This window comes from Castanea sativa, chromosome 1 (genome assembly GCF_040712315.1).
Source record: "Castanea sativa cultivar Marrone di Chiusa Pesio chromosome 1, ASM4071231v1".
In the NCBI taxonomy this organism is placed as follows: domain Eukaryota; kingdom Viridiplantae; phylum Streptophyta; class Magnoliopsida; order Fagales; family Fagaceae; genus Castanea; species Castanea sativa.
The window spans coordinates 1052506-1077882 of NC_134013.1; the positions used below are offsets into that span (position 1 = coordinate 1052506).

The following is a 25377-nucleotide window of genomic DNA, read 5'->3' on the forward strand; positions in this document are numbered from 1 at the left end:
AATTCTGTCAAATTGTTTAAATGACCTAGAGGCGAAGGTATCGGACCAATGAGCTTGTTATATTTGAGGGAGAAGGGCTTCAAATCCTACATGTTGCCTATTTCTAGTGGAATGGAGCTGTTCATTTGTTTAGAATTGAGGCACAATTTAGTCAAACTGGTTAAATGACCTAGAGACGAAGGTATTGGTCCATCGAGCTTGTTATGTTCCAGTTTCAATACTAACAACTTCTTTAGCATTCCTCTTTCTAACACTATAGAACCATTGATTTCATTATAAGAAAAATCCAAATTGGAAAGATTAGTTAAAAGGCCGAGAGCTGAAGGGATTGGTCCAACAAATGTGTCATCACTAAGATCTAATTCAAAGAGATTCTTTGAATTTCCTAGTGCTTTGGTGATGACACTAGTGATGAGATTACTAGAAATGAAAAAATCCACTAAGTGAGTAAGATTGGCAAGTTACCTGTAAGTTTATTCCAAGCCAAATTGAGATACATGAGTTTCAAAAGATTACCTATCTCTTGTGGGATGCTCCCTCGAAGTCCAGTATTATAAAAATAAAAGTATGACTAAATGTGGGAAGGATGTGAAGTTGAATTTTCTAAACTTATCTCCCAGATTGAACCCACTCATGTTAATCTCTGTAACACTTCCGCCATTATTGCATTTAATTCCACGCCACTCAGGATGAATTGAGGTATCATTGGAATAGCTACTCCACCACTCACTCTCCTGCATAGCCTTTGCTTCAAAATCCATCGCAATAACCATATTTGTAGCATGCATGAAGATACGAAGTGCCCATGCTACTACCAGAATGGAAATGAAGACAGAGGGAGCCATGTTAAAGTTTAATTACTTGATGGATGAAGGCAAGAGCAAATGGTTGATTGTTATACTCATGACTCAAGGCACCTTTATAAGTGAGATATGGATAGATAAAGACTACAAAGTCACCTATTCTTTTTCTTTTTTACTTCGAAAAAAATACCTACGTAATTCTCATGAAATATTCTCCCTTTGAAAAATTTCCTAGAATTATCTTGGAAATTTTTGCTGATTAGTCCACATGATGCAATTGAAGTGAACATTTGCCACATTGCGCTATGGTACATAACTATTAGTCTATTAGTCCAAGAGAAGTGATTTTTATGCTAACAGCAGAGCATGGCTCTGCTATTTGAAGTGAACATTTGCCACATTGCGCTGTGGTACATAAGTATTAGTCTAAGGGAAGTGATTTTTATGCTAACAACAAAGCATAGTTGTTCTATAAGCAATGCATGTTGTAGGGACATTGGGCCCAGTAATTTACAAAGGACGGCCCAACAAAGTCTATTGGGCTAAAAACCCAATCCAAGGACATCAAATGATCTAGGAGTATATGAATGTACCTCATAAAAAAAATGCTAGGTAAAGATGTGATAAACGAGTGAACAATTATGTCTGAGGAAGAGATTTGTTCTCGGATATTAAAGCCGAGGTCATAGGAAGAGAGGTTTAATATCCCCAGGCTATGTTATAAAAAATCCTATGCCTACGGGAAAACACGGTACACGTGGAGGACAATAGAAAAAACAGTAGAATATCTAAGGTAAAACTGCTACCACCGCCCACACATTAAAAACTCTGCAATTGATATACTGACTGCATTAATGGAGAAATGAGACTTGAACATGAGGTTTGGAACTTGGTCCCTAACCCAAGAGGACTTCGGGGAAATTTGATGGGACAAATATCCAAAGCCAGTGTTACAACCGTGAGGTGGAAGATGATAAAGAGAAGAAGAGGAAGTATAAATAAGAGAAAAGACCTTCAGAAGAGGAGAGGCTTTTTTCTTGAGAAAGAAGAAAGAATAACATATGATAATCTAATGATCTATAATTATAGTCAACCTTGAGAAGCAATACTATAAACTATCCTCGGATTGTGTCCGAGGAAGAGCTTTTATTCATATTCTTATAGTTAACTCCTTGTTTGTGCCATTGGGCCCGAGGCCCGTTCTTTCTTTGTTGTTTGAACCACCCTCAAAATCTAGATTTCAAGCCCACTCTTTACAAATTTATTGTAAAAGGTCTTTCAAGCCCATTCCCTTTTATTGTGCATTGGAGGTTCGACTTGTGTCCTTATACATGTATTTAGAAATGAATCTAACCTTTTTTATATAATTTAGTATGTCAATTGGAGTGTATTTTTTTATTTGTAAATTTCTTTTAAAACAATTGTCTCTGAAAATAAATCTAAACCATCAATATCATGATAAACATCATGTATGAAAAAGATTCAAGATTAAGACAGTATTGTTGTAAACTATCATCATCTAGCTAGGTGAGAGAGAGAGGCGGAGAGCAAGAGTGAGAGAGAAAATGTATGAGTAAATTTTAGGGATTTAAGTTTTTTGATTTGTTTTGATTTGAGATTGTTTTGTGGGTAATTTTTTAAACCAGATTTGCATTTTATCCAGTTGATTTTTGATTTGTCTAGAGGTTAAGAATGATTTTTTTTGGAATAATTGATTTTGTTTAGACCAAATAGTTTTTTGGGGTACCAATGTTTACAAGGATATTCTAGATTTTTTGTTCTTTGGTCACGAAGATGTATAAGATTTTTTGGAGTTTCATCTTAAACTAATTTTTTTACTATTACCCTTTCTTTTTTAAATTTTGGTGCCTCCCCTCTACTTAGGGAATGGCCTAATTGGCCTAGTTAAAGGGCCGGCCCTGGCTGGAATGGATATTGGATAACGGTGACCGGTGACAAACAATAGCGGTTAATAGCTTTGTCGAGCAATGGTTGGAAAATGAAATAAATTGTGCAATCTATATATTTTTTTAGTGAGTTTTAACTTTTAAACTATATTTATACACAATGATAGTTGATCTAGGAAGCTCTGATTATGCTTGAATCAAGGATAATTTGATATTCCTTAATTCAGACAATAATAGGAGTTGTACGGAATCTACAGATACATTCGACATGTGTTTAAACAAATAAGGAAATAATAATAATAACGAAATAATAATAATAACGAAGTATAAGTACGAAAATAACGGCTATATGCTGACACAAGTTAGGTATGATTTATAGTAAGGCCGCTATGGCAAAGAAGATTAAGAAACCACCAACAGTGGAAGTGTTGGAGCTGATGGCAGCTAGACGTGCAGTGGTTTTTTTTTTTTTTTATAACTATTGAAAGTGGGCATTTGGATATCAAATGAGAATGGAAACGGTAACATTACTTTAATTCAACACTAGAAAAGGGATTACAACAAGGTTGCACACGAAAACGGATTACAAAAAGGTTGCACACGAACTAGCTAAATATGCTAGATGTAATGAAGCCAATCAAGTCTGGAAAGGGGTTTCGCTTTCAATGGTGCAACACCTAGTCAAACTTGATGGCACCTAAAGCTTTTCTCTGCTTTTTCTCTAATTACTTCTTCGTCCCTGTTGTAACAATACTAATGCTTTATGCTAGAGGTCTACTCCAAAACCCATATTTGCAGTTTGTACATGGTAAGGTATACCTTATACCTGTGTCTGTTTGAGCCTTTGGGGTGCTGTTTAGTGTTATGGTCATTGACTCATTATTGACCTCTGTGAATCTGTTTTGGACTTGCATTACAGAGGGAGAAATTAAGAAAGCTTGAGATTGGAATGTGAAAAAAGGCTTTTAATTTGGAGGAATCTATTGCACAATACTCCTAATAAATTTAAAATGTTCACATGGGGGTACATCTTGGATGTATTGCCCACCAAACATGAAACACCTATGACCAATTGTCAATGCCGGCTTAACACTAAATGCAATTGATGCAATCGCCTAAGGCCCAATGTATAAAAAATGCCTCAAATTATAATTTATTTAAGTCCAAATATTAGCCAATAAATAAAATAATATTTTTATCAAGTGCAAAACAAGAAAAATAAAAAAGAGATAATAATGCTACTTTCACAAATTTTCTCATAACATTTTTGTAATAAATCCTAAATAGCAGATTATTACAGGTTGTTATTGATGGCAAAAAAATAATTTCAGTGATGAGTTTTATTGTGAATATAGCACTTCTCAAAAAAAAAAAAAAAACAATGCACAAAAAAAAAAAATTCACAACATTTTTCACAATAGTTGAGTTGGCAAATTTATACTAATTCTCACTTAGGTCCACTACTAACATCACTCTTTTACTTACCACTATCATTCTATCACATCAACAGGTGTGAAAAGTTTTATCAAATTTTTGTATCTATAGGCTTTCTATAAATAAATAAAAAATCTACATGGTTCATGTTAATTAGTAATAATTTCGTATCTAAAACAAGATAATAGAGTTTAAATAATATTTAATTTTTTTAAGTCATATTTAAATATATAAAAGGTTTCAATTTCATTTTTCGCAATAGGCCCCCAAATGTATCAAGCCTGCCTATTGTTCAAAAAGAAAAGTAAGGGAATTGAGAACAATTTAACGAAATCTCTTAAGTATTGGGCACATCCTGGAAAGTGCAAAGGGATAAACATGTATTTCTAATTGTGAATATATATATATATATATATATATATATAGAGAGAGAGAGAGAGAGAGAGAGAGAGAGTTAGGAAATATTTTTAGGGGGCCAAGGTAAAAACAATAAAGTTCTTATGTATAAAAAAATGACTAAAAAAATCTTAGTTTCACAAATTAACTTTAACTTAAAAATGTTGCTTTTTTACACTCTTCATGACACTAAGGGTCCGTTTGGATACTGCTGAAAACTGAAAACTGAAAACACTGTAGCAAAATAATTTTAAAATGTGTGAATAGTACTGTGGGTCCCATTTTTAATTTAAAAAAAGTTGAAAAGTACATGAATAGTACACTACTGTGCGGTTATTGTTCACGCACAGTGGTGAACAGTGCATCATGTCTCCTGTTGAAATCTGTGCGCAGGGAAAAAAATAAAAATAAAAGGTTTAAAACGTGAAACGCAAACGCCAACCTCCCTATCCAAACCCACCCTAAAATCACTTATAATTATTGATACTGAACTAAATTGGTGCAAACCACGTGAGAGGTCATTTTTGCATCAATTGTAGATCTTTCTCCCATAAGTTAATATGAAATATGAAATCTTGAGTATTAAAGTTTATAACCTCAATACCTCAAAATTGATAAATTAAACAAGTTTATAATGATAATTTAATTTAATTATCCAAGCCACTAACACCAATTAAACAAACAACTAACAAATTACTATTATCAAATTATAATAATTTCAATTTAAGGACTAAACTACTCAGCCATGCTAAGGACCTATAACTACAGTACTCTATTCTAGTCCTAGACCCATAATTACTTTAGCTTTTAGGATTGGAATTGTTGTATATATTTTTTGTCAAAAATATTGGGAGGGGCCATGGTGATTAAGTTCTTCCTCTTTTTTTTTTTTTTTTTTTAGTACTATTGTTAAGAGTTTTTCAAAACTCAAGGGGGCCATGGCCCCTCTCCCCCCCCCCCCCCCTCCCGTTTAAACAAGGATATATCTTAGGGGTTATAAGCTAGCCAGTAATATTAGATTAAATGAAAAAAAAAAAAAGTTTGAATGAAATTATGAAACATCAATGCACTCTGACCAAAAATAATAATAACAATAATAAGAAGAAGAAAAAAAAAATTGAACTGTATTTTTACTGGCTTATTTTATTTAAAAATAAATTTTGTAAAAGTAAAATTATACTTAGGGAAAATTTTTTGAACTTAAAAAAATGTATATTATATATATATGAGATGAAAAAAAGCCCGAAATTTTATTATATATAGGTTAAGAAAAAAAAATGTTTAAAAATCTTTTTTCAGAATCACAATTTTTAAATATCTGATTTGCTTCCTAAGCAGTCGACCAAAAATTTCAATTATTTTATGCTAGATTGGGCATAGATGGCCCTAACTCAATGTTTTTTTTTTTTTCTAATGGTAAGTACAAACTCAGTATTAGTGTTGATTATCCATAGTCAAGGCACATTAGAGTGGTGTAAAAAAAAGGACAAAGAAAGTCCCAATTGCAATAAGAAAGGGCCGGGGCCCTTTACAATGAAGGACATTGTCATCTAGCTCAAATGTGATATGACCCTCTAACTTAGGAACAACCAAAATCTTGAAAATCTGAGGCATTTGTTCACATTATTGCATTGCATGATATATATTGTTTGTGAATTGTGATGGTCTCTCTAGCTTGGCAAATCTAATCTTACATAGTTCTAACATTCATGCTATATAGGAGTGACTCACAGGTCACATACGTAGCACCCATATTGATCATATAAATTATAGGTCATGCCTTGTTAGGTTATCGATAAAATTATGCATAATTTTATCTTTCTCATTTCTCAACCAAGTACGTTATCAATGTGCAAAACTTGGTTTGGGTGGTTCCAAAGTGAGGAGCTTTGTGATTCACTTATTTTTAAGGTATATATGAACGTAATAGGAATCAAATAATTTTTTTCGTCTTATTCTCAAATATATAGTTGAAAAAGTTTGAATACGTAATTTTCAAGGGGATCTTTCAAGCAGGAATATCCGTCTATAGTATTCAATAAGAGCGACTTCTTTAAAGAAAAGTATTGGTTTTCCAAATAACACCAATTTTGGAATTCAGATCATGAATGGATTGGAATCTATTAAGGTGACCATACTAAAAATCACATATTCCTATATAAACTCCACATTAGATTTATTGTAATATACAGTTTGATATTATAAAAATGTAGTCATTCAGTCTTTCCATTATAGTGGATTCCAATTAACTCAACTGATAAAGTCTTTAATGATTGAATAAAATATCTAAAGTTTAATTTCTGTCTATATCAAAAACTAATTGGTGTCTTGATCTGATGATAAAGAGCTAGTATCAAGAATAGCCACCATAGATTGAAACTCTCTAAAAAGAGAAGTCTTTGGATTATGTGTATGTAAATCATTAAACCAATCGAATTTAAATTAAGTGTCTGTTTGGATACCGCTTATTACTGAAAACTAAAAACACTATAGCAAAATAATTTTTAAATTAATGTGTGAATAGTATCGTGGGACCTAGTTTTAAAGTTGTTTTTTATATAATAAAAAAAAATAGTTTGTAGGTCCTAAGAATAGTGCACGGGACCCACTTAAAAAAACGCACCATTGAGAAACGCAAAATCCGCTTCCCAAACGGAGCCTAATTCTAATTTCTAAATGATATCGTGTCCAATTCAGCACAAAGTAATAGCTCTCTTAGCTTTGCTCTTTCTACATTTTTTTTTCTTTCTATTTTTAACATAGAAAGACAATATCTTCAAAGGTTGACCATTCTGCATGGAATTGAATTTACATAGCATTAAGGGCATGTTTGGTAGACTGTAATAGACACTGTAATATAATAGATATTCCTATGGCATAACTATTCGGTTGTTTGGTTATGTTTTTATTACAATGAATAGTTATTCCTTATGAATAGTTATTCTTCAAAATGAGGAATAACTATTCTTTATCAAAAGTACTAAATATTTATTCATTCACCTTATGTAATAACTTTTTTTTTAAAAATTCCTAAAAAACCATTAGTTGCCACATCTTCAAAAGGAAAGAAAATAATTTTTCCTTGTTGTTAATTATTAGCTCTATTTTGAACACCCTAAAGTAGGAAATTTGACTTAAAAATTATTTAATTACACCTTCTTTTTATACTCTACTAAATTGTGGATACATATTCAGGATTCTATTCCTAAATGGTCACCAAACTAATAAATAGTAATACTTATTACATTCCAAATTAATGTATTCCTTATAATACTTATTCTTATTCCCATGTAATAATCATTACAGTGTACCAAATGTGCCCTAACTTTATAACACCTGAGCTCAAGTGCAATATTGCACCTGATATAATTGCAATCTCAACCATTAGATAAAATATATTAAAAGAAAGTTAAAAAGTAAAAAATGTATAAAAAAAAATTGTGAGAAAAAGTGGGTGAATTGCATCAGGTGCAATACCTGATCTCAATCCTAAATTGAATTGGTTTTGTCTTTGTTTGCAGCTATTATTAGTTGACTAAAAAGTTTTTTGCCACACAAAAAAAGCATGTTTGAGACGTTCTATATATGATTTTCAGGTATAATATAACTAGCAGGATTTGTTGACTTTTTTTTTTTTGAGAGGAAATGCTGTAATTTTATTTAAGTAGAAGCCGAATCGGCTTGAATTATAGAAAAAAGATGTAAAAGAACATCTTCCATCCACACTGAAAATTCGCTAACATGTTTCGCATGTTTAGCAATGTTATGGGCTGCATTATTAGCCTGTCTCATCACATGACTAAATTCAACTGCAACCAGCTGTTTTGCTAACTCCTTTGCCTCATCAATCAAATGTCCAAACTCTGCCAGCGACGAATCTTTCACTCAATAATGCATCAATAGTAACTTTTGAGTCGCCTTGAAGAACAATGGATGATTATCCAGGATCATTAGCAAACTGAAGTGCTTTTGTTGTTGCAATTACTTCCACGGCAGTGACCAAAAAAGGAAGCTGGAAACCTTCTGCCATGGATGCTAGTACCATTCTCATTACGGACCTGTTAACTTAGTTTCCTCAACATTTGTCATAGCATATATATGTACGCTTTATGATTAGCTATAATAGCAACCTTTTTAGTTACAGCGTACGACTGTCTCAATGCACAGAATATATGAACTCAGCAAGTTACTCAAGGCAAAAGACTGTTAAAGGAGGGAAAAAAAAAAAAAACTCTTCTAATATAGGATATTAGGATCCAAGGTAGAACAAATTAAGATACTTTTTAATGCTTTAATCATGATATAACTAAGAGAGACGAAGAAATAGACAAGAACAAAACGTCCTCTTATGAAAGACTGAGAGCGTACAAAAAGTCAAAAATAATTAATATCTTCAGTTTCTCAGATCAAGTAATCATTGTGTTGCTCCTGTAAGCTAGTCAATTAGATAAGTAACCTCTATAGAGTACGAAGAAGGGGGAAAAATATATATATATATATATATATACACACACACATTTATTTGTATCAATTATTAATAATTCTATTTTTTTTAAAAAATATTATGTTTCTAAATTTAGATATATAGATATGAAGCAATGCCTTTGTTATAGGCTCTTTTGTGTAGCACTCTGGGGTTGTTTTTTTTTTTTTGATAGGAACTCTGGGGTTGTTTTGTTTTGGAATAAAATCGCAGATTATCAAAGAAAAAAAAAAGATATGAAGCAAAGCACAACCATATAATTAGGCCACACATGTATAGCTCTAGTACAGATTTCATTCTTGATATATGTGCTTCCTCTGAGACAATAGGGAGGAAGAAATCAGAATGACAGACAAGATGACAGAAATAAAAAGGACTGGGCAATTTCATCTTTAATTGAGTCTGGTAATTAAAGAAAAAAATAAAATGAAACGATCAGAATTAGATAGGATTGAAAGCAAAAACTGTGGGGACAAGAGGCTGTCACTGTCCCTAGCCTGTAAGTAATTGATTGCTTTTGGCAAAGCCTAAGGAGGAAGATGCTCCCATGCAAATCCTTACCCATATCTTCAAATCTTAAAAAACCTCTGAAATTCCTGTCCATTATACAGAACACCAGAATCTGCAAGAATTTCAACGAAACTAATAGGAATTTTTCTGCACGGAGAGGTCATATTGCCCAATGTAATTGGTTTGACATTGATAAGGATATACATTTCTTAATTACTTTTTTCTTGTGTGTTTTAAAGTTGAAATGTTAATTTTGTAAAGTTTCTTATTTATGCTAAAAGATTGCTTATTTTTTTTTTTAAAAAGATAAAATTTGGATTATTTGTAAAAAAATTTGAAACAAAAAGTAAAAACAAAATGCTAAAAAAAATTTGCCTTTACCCAAACGGATGTATTCATCTAAAAAAAATAGCTATTTGATGCAAATTGGTCAATGGAGAATAAAATATTTTAATATTTTAAGTCCTTTATCTTTTATTTAATAACATTCAAGTTCTAGTCTCAAAATTTTTGATATAGTGATATTGGAGTTGGCTCGTATTTGTTTATGAGTTAACTGACCCAAAGATAATGATCATTTAATTAGAATGGTTTGTGAGCTGAATGATAAATTGGGGTTAGGGGGATAACCACAATAAAATCAATGGGATCTTGAGGATTTGAATCGGATAGAGATTATGCTCTATAAAAATATTCTTATAACCCTAATTTTCAATATAGTGGGGGGATATATTGATAATCACTCACTTCTATGAATGGAAGCACACTACGTACTCGTAAAATCCATGTGTTATTTCATCTTGCTTAACTGGTTTTTCATAATGAGTGAAATGTCACATGTGAAACAAAATTGTCCATAGAAAATGTCAACTTGAAAAATTGCTTGCTTGGTGGTCCCTTTTTATGCATGTTCAAAAGCTGGTGATACATATGTTAACTTTTAAGTCAAGTTGATATGCAGTACCGACTTCAGGAAATGCCTTTGATTGTAAAAAGTTATCCTGAAAAATATCATTTTATCTGTTACATACAAAAATTTGAAATATTTAGTATTTACCATTACTCCTTTCCGCATATATACGCGCGTATCGACCAGTGTTAATAACAGAATATTTTTTATAATTTTTTTTTAAACAACTGTTGATATAATTTAACATGATTACAACGATATCATTTTCATCTAGATTTATTAGACTCTATTTCTATTATGCACAAATCACAGCAAACCATACAATTAGTTGTAAAGAGAAGTTATAAAAAATGTCGTGGTTTTATACTTATTCATACATATTTGATGAGTTACTGCTGGTCAGTCACAAAGTTAGAATAAACTAAAGAGGTTTTGATCAATGATCATGTGGACATTAGAAACATCTGACGTCTATACATGGTAAATGAATCAAACCGTATATGATCTTTAAGAAAAACAAATATACCAATTGATATTTACCAAGTAAAATGTGTTTGAAGTTTGAACTGCTTTGAGATTGAGAGCTGAACAACTACGGATAGGGTAGTGTCATACTGGGGTCGAGTAGTAGCATTCTACAGCGTAAACCACACCCCTTTTTCTATTTGTCTTTTCTAAACTTGTTTTGTTTGGGTGACATGAAGTCACGTGAATAACCTTCAGACCTCTCTTCTTTGCCCTTTCTCTCCTTATTTATAAACACCATCACCACCATTTGATCAGTCCCTTTTGGCTCTGTTATTCTTTCACCTATCCCATGTTGTCCACCTTTGCTGGACACCAGCTATAACATCTCTCTCTCTCTCTCTCTCTCTCTCTCTCTCTCTCTCTTCAATGACTCCAGCTTATCTGAACCCACCATCATCTCCTTGCCCTCTTGTAGGGCAAAGAGAAGAAGATCAACACCTTAAGCTCTTTATCTCATCACATGATCATCAAGCCTCATCTTCCCTCTTAGTTCCTACTTTTTTTGAGAGGAAACAACATGATGAAAAGGGGATTAAATTTGAAGAGCCACAGCTACAAGAACGTGATGATGAAAAGGCAAGCTAATTAAGAAGCATGTATTAATTTGCATATTTTGATTAAAAAGGCTCATGCTTTGAAATAATTGATTTTACAATTATTCTTTTGATCTTATATATTCCGTGATCCTTTATTTCATCTTAAACCAAAAAGTTCAAAAGTCTAGTTGATTATATTTAATGGTTACAAGCATATCTTTTTAATCCTTGATCTATTACTAAACATTATACGTTTCCTAGTGGTGAAAATATATATAATGGTTTGGATTTCTTTTCTTTTTTTTTTTGTCCCCTCAATTACCTTGTGATCTAATTACTTTCATCTTTTATTTTTATGACCTTAATCTTATAGCAGTGGAAGGTTAGTATTCTATAATTTGATTTCTTGGTGATATTTCAAGATCTTAAGCTTATGATTAGATTTGTATTGCCTTTGTGTCCTCAAATTTTATTTTGATCCTTTTTTTTTAAACTCTTTTCTGGAACATAGATTAATAATCCCATATGTTATGGATCAATATGTGATCATCAAGCATTTTCATTTTCTTCATTTCAGTCTGTGGAGGAAGATATTAACAAACACCACAAATTATCCATATGCCAAAGCCAAGGTGGAGATCCAAGTAAAAGTACAACTGGGCCCGTACAGTGGATGTCTTCAAAGATGAGGTTGATGCAAAAAATGATGAACCCAAATTTCCAAGATACAGACAAATCAACAAGAACTATAAAGAACTTTCCAAGTGATCAGCAGCATCGAAATGGAGAAATCAACTCGCCTAACTGCATCAACAACAACACAACTAGGGTTTGTGCTGATTGTAACACCACCACTACCCCTCTTTGGAGGAGTGGCCCTCGAGGTCCCAAGGTTATATATCTTTCTTCATCATTTTTGTGCATAATTTTCTAGGGCTAAAAAATCAAACACTAAAGCCGATCACCCTCACAGATGCCCTTACCATTGTGTTATGTTTAGTAATATTAGCACTTTATGTGTATATATTATTATCACAAAAACCACATACCAACAAAGAAATCTTAAATAAGTTAAGCTTGATTTTGCTTAACTTGACAGATTTCTGAGTTCAAGCTATTAGGAGTGACAACATAGTTTTAACTCAGGACCACCTGCTTCTAATACTATGATGAATTACTATATGTTCCATAAGTTTAAACCATTAGGAAACTATGACTTTGTCTAACCATTATTATAACATATATAGATAGCTAATTAAGTTCTTTATATGCAACATGTTATTGCAGTCACTTTGCAATGCCTGTGGTATTAGGCAAAGGAAGGCAAGAAGAGCCATGGCAGAAGCTGCAGCAGCTGCAAATGGTATAGTAGTTCCCACCAACATTTCAACAACGAAGAGTTATAAGGTGCACAACAAAGAAAAGAAATCGCGTAAAAGCCATGGAGCACAATACAAGACTAAGTGCAAGCTCATGGACACTTCCCACAGCAAAAGGAAGCTTTCTTTCAAGGATTTAGCTCTAAGTTTGAGAAACAATTCGACTTTTGGAAGAGTATTTCCTCAGGATGAAGCAGAAGCTGCACTCCTGCTAATGGAACTATCATGTGGCCTTGTTCACAGTAAAAAAATTTCCATTTAGTTTTAACAAGTTTTTTCTTTTCTTTGTTGAAGTTTGTCTCCTCTCCATTTGAAATGAATCCATTTCATGGTTGAAGTTTAAAAAAAAAAAATTTTAAAAGTGTATCTAGTCATGTCATTTAAAGTGCATGACACTATACGCTAAGTTTTAGAAAATAAGATTTTAACCATGAAATGAATTCTTAAAATGGAGAGATTCTTGTTCTCTTCTTATATGCGTGCAACTGAGTGAGTGAGTGTGTGAGAGATGTATCTTTTGAGCAAGTTGTAAACCAAAAGATATGGGTTTGCTTCATTATTACCGTTTATCTTGATAGTAAAATAATGGGGATAATTATAAATCTTCAGCTACTTACTTTGATTCACAATTACCTTTGTACTTGTAGCTAGGCCCCATTTCCATGTCAAGATTCACACAGATTAATTTGAATGAGAAATGTTAGTTATATCTGTTGTGTGTGCTTGTGACTTTGTGTCCTCAAAGTTGCTCCATTTTTATCATATATGGTAACGTGTCATCAAACTTCCTAGATAGTCATGTGACCAGAGTGGAAATCAGTCCATGTGGTCCTAGTAAAAATACTGATTGAATTGATTGGTTGCATTTTTTCAACCTGGGAAAATCCAAGTAATGCTATGCCAAAAAAATGGACAAAGTTAAGTTCCTTTTTCTAACTTTTACTAAAATTTTCTTCTTCCCCTTCTATAATAACTACTTTTTGGTGTTTGGGATCTTACTACTGCTTAAAATGAATTTAAGAGTATTGGTCCATGGCAAAGGACAATTTGTATAAGTTGGTACGAAAAATTATCAAAATATGTTATGCAATTTGTTGCATGTAGCATGTGTGCCAACAAGCTAGGTGACAATAGATGAGGACTACACATACGTACGAATTCCATTGACTTTATACATATATCCCTTGATACATAAGATACCGTCTCATATTTAAGACTATCATATGGCTATGAAATAGCCAAGGTCAGCTCATGACTAAAATTCTCATTTTAGAATGAGTAATATCATATACATAAAATTCTTATTTTTTTCATAATTTTTAAGGTGGCAAGTGGTTACATTATTATTATTTTTTTTTTTTGCTTATTAGGAACTTGTCACCTCAGTAATTATGAAAAAAAGAAAATTCTGTAGAGATGTTTTTTTAGAATTGTTGAAGTTTAACATGCATGGTGTTTGGTTAGATAAAATAAGAAAGTTGTATCTTGTATAATGATTGCACGCAGTATCTCTCTCACTTGAAGTAGGTCTCACATTTAACGGATTCACCTTTATGTGAAAGAGATAGTACACGCAGCTATTACACAAAATAATAAATCGAAAATAGGAGGGAAGGCTGTGAATGAAGGAAGAGGGTGGAAGAGCTACTATTTCCACCTTTTGGTTGAAGGCAGAGCACAGGAAGAGAGATAACGTGGTGTACTGATGCTGTTTTAGTTACACCACTCTAGTGATGAGGCCAGGGCCACCCAAATGAAATCAGGCAAAAATAGAAGGGAATTTGTGATGTGATTCCTTTATCGCCATTAGGAAATTATCTTTATACTCTTGTGATGTGCCTTCGTTTACTACCACACATTTCTAGTTGCCTGCTTTTTAAGTACTCACCCATTGAATTTTTTGTAGGTTGACAATTCTTCACACATCATTATCCATAGAATATTGTCATATGTGCCATTAATCAAAAATCAAAACTAATGCATATATTCCAATTTGTGATAATTTGGTATAGTATTAAACCAAAAAAAAATCAAAATCAAAATCAAAACTAATGAATTTATGTAGCTATAACTTATAAGCCCCTTCACAAATAATTATGAACGAAAAAATAACTAGAAATTTAACCCAAAAAAATGTAGTTTTTGGTCAACTTTACTATTCTACCTTTCTTTGGATCATATTGTGTAGCTTTCTGCCTCTACAATTAAATAGAATTTTTTTCCCATTTTTAATGTAATTATATAGACATAATGCAAGCTTACTGTTATCATTACTAATGTGATTATGACATTTCCATTTTCCTCTTTAAATCTTTATCTTAGGATGTGCAGTAGAGGAGTGTCAAATATTTTTAGGTAGTATAACACTGCATATCTATAGATGAGAACATCACATAGTCCGACTATGAACATGTTTATCTTTTTGGTCAATTGGATAGGCTTCAACTTCACAGGATTTTTAAGAATTTTAGATGAGATTTTATATATGTATTTATTTATAGTTGTAAGGTGTAACTTGGTTACTTTTCCATTTTATTTTATTTTTTAATTAGAAAAGAAGGTCAGCCACGATTATATATATTTATGTTAATATATATAATTGAATTTAAATTCTATTTTATATTTGAACACAATTAAAATCTTAATATGTACGTAATATTTTCTACAAATAATAAAATTTATATAGTTTCATATGATAAACAACAATATTAAAAAACTTTCATAATTTATATATATTTATATACAAACACAATTATAATAAATAAATATCTCTTAATAAATACCACAACATCAAATTTTATATTCATATATAAAATTAAATGAGAGAAAAAAAAGTTTTAAAAAAATCATATTTTATTGAATTTTTCTGAGTTACTGACTAGTATATCTAACTAAATGCATGACAACTCATCTGCCTAAGAGAACATGGTAATTAATCCAATGCCTGTGGCATATTTGTCTCAGCCACCCCAGCCATTTTTTGAAAATTAATAATCTAAGTAGGCTACATTAAAATAAAATAAAAAAACTATGTAAGTCATTTAGAAGGATCGAGTCAATATCCAAATTGATTGATATATACACGCGCATGAATATTAATTCAATATTTCTCCTTGTAATTAAAGGCTAGTTATATATTGGGGGAGAAGAGCTTCAACTAGATTTGTAATATGTTCCAACTATTTGTCTTAAAAATGCTATAGATAAGAGAGTTGTAGTTAAATGGATTGGTACCCGCTCTAAAAAAAATATGTAGGATTCAAATCCTTCGTCCTTTAACTATTGAATTATCCTAAAAATAAAAATAAAAATAACAAATACTATGGGTAATTAAGTAAAATAGGATAGCAGACATTTCAAATACTATGGGTAATTAAGTAAAATAGGATAGTAGACATTTCAAGAACTACCATGCTAATAGTTAGTTTGTTAGAAAGTATACATGTGAACTAGTACTATGTGGCTAAGATAGAGACATCAATTGCAATGCATTAGTTAATTATCTTAAAAATAAAAATAAAAATGACAAATACTATGGGTAATTAAGTAAAATAGGATAGCAGACATTCCAAGAACTACCATGTCAAGTAGTTAGTTTGTTAGAAAGCATACATGTGAACTAGTACTATGTGGCTAAAATAGAGACATCAACTGCAATACATTAATTACAGGAGATGTGCAGTATGTCATATGCACTTATGTCTCATTGACACGTGAATTCCACACTTGTAAGGCCCACATGTCAGTAAAACATAAATCTCATACATGAATGTATACAAAACTTTTACTTTTAATTACCGTTTGAATGTCGAAGGTAACGTATATACAAAAATGACAACAACCACAACTACTATATATGGTTCCTTGCTACCTTTTCTTTTAGATCTCCCTCAAAGACTCTAAACTAAACTGATGTAAATATGTTTTCATGGGAATTGAAATATTGAATCCAAGTCTGTCACATGATGACTAATACAAGGATTTAGATTTACTTTAGTCCTTTAAATGCTATGTTAATCAATACAGTGCTCAAATTCTATATGTTTTCACTCTTAACCAGCCCAGCTATATATGAAAAACTGGCAGTTGGCAATATTTTCTTTCTTATTTCTTGTTTCTTCTTTATTTTTATTTTTTTGTCTTGCTGACAAAATAAAGTACTAGTTGAAGATTTTAATTGAAGTTAGTTTTATATCCATTTATGGTCTAGTCATCAAAGAAGCAAGAGAATTTATAATCATCAATATATATATAAAAGCAGAGACCTTATGTGAAAAAGTATGAGGTTCCGCCAAGTGGTGCTATCTATAGCTCTTTTACTTAATCCATTCATCTTTTTTTTCTTTTTCTTTTTCTTTTTTCAAGTTTTTACACCTCATCTGTTATTACTCCTCCTCACTCCTCTAACGTTTAAACTTTCAAGTATACCATTAATTCAGCTCTGCGTCTAACCCTTCATTTGTCTGCCCCTTGCAATTATCCAAGTTACATTTTAGGCTTTACCATACTTCCAGCCCTGAGTCTTAACAAAAATCTCAAAAATTTCTATCATTTTTTCATCTCTCTTGCCTCTCCTCTTCACTCTGCAATATCACCACCATATCTTCATCACCATCGCCAAACAAATCTACAACTTCACCATCATCCCTTGAGCAAAATTGAAAAAATTTTACAGCAGAAACTGAAAACCCAAAACCCACCATTTAGCCAAACTGAAATCCTAAACCATCTACCACCACCACCAAACAACCCAAATCTCCACCATTGTCACCCACGCTGCTGCTGATCTGTAACTCAAACCCAGACCCGCAACACCACCACCCAAGTCGATGCTTTTAACCTGAGGAGGTGGACGGTGATCCAAAAAAGGGTGGGGGTCTCTATGTTTTGTGGTTCAAAAGGTAAAGTTTATGGCCAAGAAAGAAGTCTTAAATCTTTATTTTGGAAAATTTTCTTTCATTACCTTCTCGCATGTTTATGCTTTGTAATTTTTTGGGATTTCAGTTTGGCTAATATGGTGGGCTTGTGAAATCTTTTCAATTATTCTTCTCAATAAGACGATAAGGTATTTACTGAAATCTATGTTAGCAATGTGCAGTTCTTCATTGTTGATTTTAAAATAAAAACAAACTGGTGCTTCTACCTCTATGGTGTCAGTGGTAATACTGTGCAGAGAAGAAGAAGAAGAAGGTCATGCTGGAACTTAAAAATTGGAAAGAAAATGAAATAAAACAATAATGAGAAAAACTGTGGTTGACTTTCCTTTTTTGGAAGGCTTTTAGATACAATAGTTGCACGTGTTACTCATCTCCCATTATAGACTTACAGTGAGCCTCTCATCACATTTGAATATGGCAAATGTGAGTTCCTCCTAAGTTCTAAGATTAAGATCTTAACATGACATGTATGTACAAACATTTTGCAGACTTTAGTGAAGTTTAAACATGATGAGTAAAGGTTTTAAATTTTATTCTTTTCCCCCTTTTGAAATTTTATTCTAGAAAAGTGATTGCATTCTTGGGTAAATAAGAGGGAACACGAATACAATGCTTTAACAAAAATTAACTAAATTGATTTATTATAAAATGTGTTTTTATAAATCATTAGAGGGTTAGGTTTTAATTATGTTGCTATCAATCTAACTTTAGAGTTTTCAATTTCAATGTGTTGGGTTTTTTGTTGGAGTTACAGACCAATAAAAAAGAAGAAGAAGAGTTTTACGAAATCCCATGACAAAGGCAATGGCAAAGGATCCAATCATATCCAATGGCTCTCTCTCCATAATTTACATCTTTGCCAAAATCACAGTTGTATCATCAGAATTGGAATGTTCCTTGGAGGCCAATTTTATTTTACCCCGTTGTTTCCTTTGGGGTGTTATTTTTAATGTTTTCTAACTAGAGGGAACTTTTCTTTTTTAATTAATAATAATTTATAATTTTAAGGCATGCAAAATTAATGAAGTTTTCTATGTATGATGAAGGATTGAAGATTTGAAAGCTTTAAGGGATCATTCAAATTTATATTTTGTAATTACTTTTTAACCATTGTGGTTTGTGACTTTCAAATGACTACATATTGCAAATGGTCATGTTGATATTAGTTTGGGATACTTACAAAAAATAACAGTGTTTTCAAATCTAAACTTGAAAATTTTGGCACTAACTGCACTCACTAGAATTTTTAGTTTTAATTTTGAGCTTTAATAGGATTTGATTAAACATTGACATTGAAATAGGAGTGTTTTTTTATATTTTAAAATCATTTTTTATTTCTCATTATTTCAATTCAATAATTATAACAGATATATGTATGCAATTTATAATTGTTGCTTTTTATGATGAACTCATTACTAATAAAGTTTTATAACAATTATGCTATAATACATGTACAACATTCTTCAAAATCATCTTACATAAAACATTATAACATTATTTGTGCATCGCACAGGTAATTTACTAATTTATATAAATTTATGGATCAACCACAACAAGCCTTTTAATCTCAAAATCTTGGAATTGGTTATAAATTTTTAACAGGCTAATTATGGTTGTGGGGAGTAAAAGGACCCAAGTGGGCATATGGGCTTACGGACTACAACATGGAGGGCCGACCTGCTCCAGAATTAAACTCTACGAATTGGCCCATACGCCGAGGATCCGAAGATACAGCCGAGGGGGAGCTTCTCCTCGGACAGATTCAAGAGAACTCAAAATTTCATTATGAAGGTCAAGGCACCACTCTGGAAAGACTGATGGTTAAAGGGGGACACCCTGAACCTTCTAGATACACCAGTGTTAAAGAAACTATCAAGAGCAAAGGCTGCCACCTCCGCATTGAAGGCTCTTCACCTACCTCCCTGGCCGCATTAATGGGGAAGTGACCCCTGAACAGTAGGGCTGAAACTTCTAGTTACTGTCCAAAAAGTATCAAGGAAGGAAGTATTTAAGGGGGTGAAGGCCAAGGAGGGGGGGGATCAGAAAAAAAACGAAGAAAGAAATTAAGGATTGTAATCTTCGAGGAAGAAAGAGAAATAATAAAGAAATAGTCATCGGCTCATGTCCGAGGAGACCCATTTGCAATTATCATTCATTGCTTACAAGTGTTTGCTTATAAGAGCTCGTTATCAAGTTCTCAGCACCTTTAATCTAGATTTCGAACACACACTCTACTAACTTCATTGTTAAAGGCTCATTGGGCCTGAGCCCATAACCTTCTTTGGGTCCAGGTACAATTGTGCACTTACAATGATAGATCACATGTATTTTATTAATAGACATGTATATGTAATGAAATCATTCATAGTTAAAAAATAAAAGTAAAGTAACTGAATTATTTATAATGACCGTCAATCTATTGCAACCCTCCTCCCCCTCTCGCACATTTGGACGTGTACGTGAACAAAATCTATTGCATCAAACGCTTATAAAGGAAAACTTTGCAGCTATGGACTACCAACTGCTCATTCTTGAAGGACAGTAAGGGATGCTAATCAAGCTAAGACCCGAAAGGCCCAATTCAAGTTTGGGAGGAGGGACATCAACATGTACCAAACAATTCAATAATATATTCCATTATAACATCATCACTTGAAAACAAATATAATTATAACAAAACAAAAAACCCAATTGGCCCTTCTGTTGTTGGTGTAAAACGTCATGGGACAAAGGTCAAGTAGATCAAGTCCACCGACAAAAAGTATTTGATATAAATTAAGAAATAAAATTAGTGTATGGTCTCCACGAGATCATCCTCACGTGCCTTGTTATAGAATCTCCCTTTAGAATAGAGAATATATATATAGAATAGCATTTGATAGCTCAACAAAGTAATAAATAAAAAAAAAAATCAGCTCAAATTTTGACACTCTCTGATTGTTAGATCCAATTTTACTAAATTATAGTTGATCAACCAAATACAATTTTTTTATTATTATTGTCAATTTTGTCAGAAAATAGTTATACAATATATTATCTTTATAATCGCACAAAATATGCGTCTCTTTCTTTTTTTCTTTTTTCTTTTTTTCCCATCTTAAATCAGTTTAAATTACAGACAGCTCACGAGATTATCAATAAATCTTGTTAATTGTTTCTCAAAAAAAAAAAAAATCTTGTTAGTTTAACTATCAAGAAAAAAAAAATCTTCTTGATAGTTTAACTATCAAGAAATTTTTCAGTTATGATGTCTTTCATTAAATTATACATAATAAGCATGCTTAAGAAATACATTACATAATTAATAGTAAATAATAAAATTTAAAAAAATACAGTATACAACATATACACATACTATATAGTTATTATACTGTACATTTGTACGGATGTGATATATATATATATATATATATATATATATATATATATATATATATATTCCTTTAAATGATAGGGGGAACAAATAATTAAGCCCTCCCCCACAGCCCACAACCCCCGTTTTGTTGTTTTTTTTTTTTTTAAAAATTTAGAGAAATTGTTTTAGATTTACGCTTTGTTTGTTTCAGCATTACCGTTTTCTGAAAAATAGTTCATTTTCTAAAGAACATTTTCTAGAAAACTATATCATTTTCTAGTATTTGGTAACGACTTTGAAAATGAGCTTGAGAATGTTTTTTGGTGTTTGGTATGCAAATTTTTATTTTTATTTTATATATTTCTTATGTAATTTAAAACATGTGTAATATGTAGACCAACTAATGTAATCAATATAAATAATATAAAAAAACCAAGAATGAATTTGGTTTTCATACTAAATTTTTGACAATAGATACATTCAAAATTAATTGTCAAATTTTTATGATCTCTACCACTTATCTTGCTTATATATATGGACAGAAACGTCTACACACACAAAGATACATACATACATACATACATACATACATACATACATACATACATACATATATATATATATATAAACCATTTGTCTATATACATAAAATTGATAGGGGAATATATTTTTAACAAGTACAAATAACAATAACTTTTAATTGTTTACTCTTTTTGCTAGTACACTAATTGTTTACTAAGGTCAACCACAAGTCTTTAATATTACTCAAAATTATGTATTCATATAATGTAACTACATAATATATCATCACTACATAGTATCTGCATAATGTATCTTTCAACAAAAAAGATTATCCTATGTAAAAGCAATTTAAAGCCATATAGGCACTATATTTAAAATTTTCGCCTTTTACTTCATATATTCATTCTTTCTTCTTTTTTATTTTTTATTTTTTTATTTTTTTAGCACTTTTATGTGAAAAAAAAAAAAAAAACTTCTACCTGGAATCCATTAAACCAAAAATTTCTTCGAGAAAAAATAAAATCAAGTTTGAGATTCAAAGTAAAGAATTGAGATTTTAGTAGAGAGAAATGAAATAATTACCGGTGCAAATATGTTCTCTTTTGCAAGTTGGTAGAGAGAAATGAAATAATTATTGAGCAATGAGGGAAAAAAAATCTACTTAGAGAACTGTGTTATAAAGGGGAAGAGAAATATGGAGAGAGAGAGAGAGTGAGGGTGAGAGATCTATGGAAGATGAGAGATCAGAGTTAGTGACAGTGAGGGTGTGAGGAAAGAAAAAGAAAAGGGAAGAGAGAAAGAGTGAGAGAGTGTACTGTGAGAGAGAGATTGTTTTCCAAACTTTTTTTATGGAAAACAACCTATAAAAAACAAGCCTTATTTTTAGTATGATTTTCTATTGACTAAAGATAGTTTTTTGTTGACCAGTTTTTTTTGTACTACCAAACATTGGAAAATGTAGAAAACTATCTTTATAAAAAGTTTTTCAGCAAAACAAATAGAGCGTTATATGCTGCATGTGATTCATTCAAAGGTGGGTGGATTTTATGTAGTTTGTGACTCACATGTAACATATTTCATGTAAATGCAGTTTTTTCTTTTTATATAGGAATGTAGATGCGTTGTTTGTGCCCTTGTGGCATAAGCCACATGACGCTTATGCCCAAATCATATTTTCTAAGTTTTAATATCTTTCAACAAAATTCTCTCTCTCTTAGTATATCTACTTGTGGAGTTTTTTTTTTTTTAGTAGAAAACTACAAAATTTATTAAGAAAATCTGGCCAAATTAGCAAAACTAACAGTGCTAAGGTATAAAAAAACATCCTTCATCCATATCAAAAAACCACTAAAATGTCTAGTATGCGTAACAAAATTATGAGTTACAGAACTTCCTCAAAGGAATTTGATAAAAGTTTAGCCTCATCAACGAGGTGTGACCAAAAGAAACAAAGGAAGTATCTTCCCTAATCAAAGCTGAGCAAATAAATTCATTTAAGATTTAACTCAAGTTTGTGGTAAAAGGAAAATTATGTGAGAAAGCTTCTCTAACCAATCCCTTTGGCTGCTACTTGGAGTAAAAAGCAAGGTTCTTAATTCTTTTACAACTTCTTAATCCGATGATGAATCGAGCGTGCCTGAGCACAATCTCAATTGGAATCCTTGCGATCCCTTTACATCTAATCTATATAATAAGTATGTTAACAAGAAGTACGATTTTGAAGAGTTAAAATACTTAGTATTATAAAATAAAAAAATAAAAAAAAAACTTAGTGAAATATCAACTCTGGTGATAAGTAAATTTATTTGATTTTTAATTATAATTATTAATATTTACAAATAAAGTTGGACTCTTAATGGCTGTAAAATTGGATTAGAAGGGATCATTGCAAAAGTGAATACAAGTGGCCTTTATGGTGTCTAAAATTTTACTCTAAATAGAAATTTAAATTTCCTGAAAGTTAAATAATAATTTTACATAGAATAAACCATCGGTAATAAAGTTTAATTTTAAAGTAAACTATGTTAATAACTACTAAGAATATAAACACATGTCGCAGCGACATAATAGCCATTTAACAATTTCAAGTACTCAACTTTTATTTAATAGTTATATGATATACTATGATGCGAAGTGATATTTTTAAATGGGAATATGATATGATATGTTATACAAAAAATAATACTAAGTAAGATAAAAATCATTCTATCAAACATGCTCTAAATATCAACGAGAGCATTCAAACTTTTTTGAATATTTAACTATTTTTTCAAATGTAAGTAGTCCCTCTAATTACACAAATAGTAAATTATTACATAAAAAAATTCCTTAAAGGTAACCATAATACGCTAACAAGATATTTCGAATTCAATATGTAATGATGCTGAAAATATCAACTGTTTTAGCTGATTTTTTTTTTTCCAAGACATCATAAACATGATACTCCCAAAACCAAAATTATTGGTACAATGCAGTCCTTGTGTACGTAACACTCATACCATAAATTAATGCCTAACCGTAATAGATTCCCATTCAGAAATCGTAATGACAGACCAAAATTCCTACATTGGCTTTCAGATTCCCATCTCTTTCTAACTGTAGAAACCAACAGAGTCAGATGAACACATGCCGTTGATTCTACTAAACCCCAGCACCAATTTCACAATCAAACGGCCCTGATTACATATACAATACCGAAACTAGTATTGTACCAAACCAAAACAACATCAATCCTCTGATTCACTCACTTTTGAAACGTACAATGTCAGCCACGTTTTATGGATGATCCAACCATTTTACCAATATTACCCTCCAACCAGATCCATGGGTCCCACCAAAACCAGCAAATAGAAAAATTTCCTAAAAATAAAAATAAAATTCAATCAAATAAATAAATATCACATTCTAACATTGATGGTTCTCCGAGACTTCACCCCCATATGGTTCAAAAGCACCATTAGTTTAGATCCGAGTGGACTCCCACTGCCTCAAACCTAACCAAATATCTTATATACTACCTTTTGATTTTTATGAGACTAAATTATAAATTATATCTCTTAAATTTGACATATTTTCAATTCAATCCTTTAAACTTTCCTTTAGATATATTATAGTACACTGAAACTTTTTATTTTATGTTTTTTTAATTTTAATTTTTTATTATTAAATCATCGATTATTCCAAAAATTTAAACTGGTAATTTTACTTATGGTTTACAATCAGGTAAATAACCATGTAACTTATAGTGCTTATGAGCAACACTTACATGACTTATCATTTCTCTATATGTATAAATAAGTATTTCTTTCTTTAAACTCTTTTAACTTTCATCCGTTTTCAATGCGATCCAATTTTCTCTTGTTTAATTCACTTTGTTAAGTCCACCAATTTTTTTTTTTTTTTGTTGTTGGTAAAATGGAAAATTCTAAAAGTTACGACAAGATTTGATGGAATTAGAGTGAATAACAAAAAACTAAGTTGAAAACTTATTAATAAGGGTTAAAATGAAAAAAAATTATATGAAACTCAAAAGATTAAAATGAAAACAGATTGAAATTAGAGAGCAGAATTTATAATTTTACATTTTTATTATATTGGGGGAGACATAGAGATAAGCCTAATGTGAAAGAGATTCTGCCACCAAAGAAAGAATCTCATATATCCTTCAAAAACCATAC

The 25377-nt window shown here is 31.3% G+C and overlaps 1 protein-coding gene across 1 annotated transcript; it reads left to right on the forward strand.

The window, feature by feature from the left end:
• The first annotated feature begins 11222 nt into the window (after nucleotides 1-11222).
• LOC142607617 (GATA transcription factor 21-like) lies at nucleotides 11223-13598 on the forward strand. The gene is made up of 3 exons (XM_075779175.1): nucleotides 11223-11547; nucleotides 12085-12399; nucleotides 12795-13598. The coding sequence occupies exons 1-3, from the start codon at nucleotides 11338-11340 to the stop codon at nucleotides 13146-13148; spliced, it is 879 nt and encodes a 292-aa protein (XP_075635290.1). The 5' UTR covers nucleotides 11223-11337; the 3' UTR covers nucleotides 13149-13598.
• The last annotated feature ends 11779 nt before the right edge of the window (nucleotides 13599-25377 follow it).

What these genes read in the sequence shown, in the direction of transcription:
- LOC142607617 (XM_075779175.1), top strand. Translation starts at nt 11,338, where the DNA reads ATGACTCCAGCTTATCTGAACCCACCATCATCTCCTTGCCCTCTTGTA. An exon ending in AAGAACGTGATGATGAAAAG is followed by an intron (nt 11,548 to 12,084) that starts GCAAGCTAATTA and finishes TCTTCATTTCAG; the next exon opens with TCTGTGGAGGAAGATATTAA. An exon ending in GTGGCCCTCGAGGTCCCAAG is followed by an intron (nt 12,400 to 12,794) that starts GTTATATATCTT and finishes ATGTTATTGCAG; the next exon opens with TCACTTTGCAATGCCTGTGG.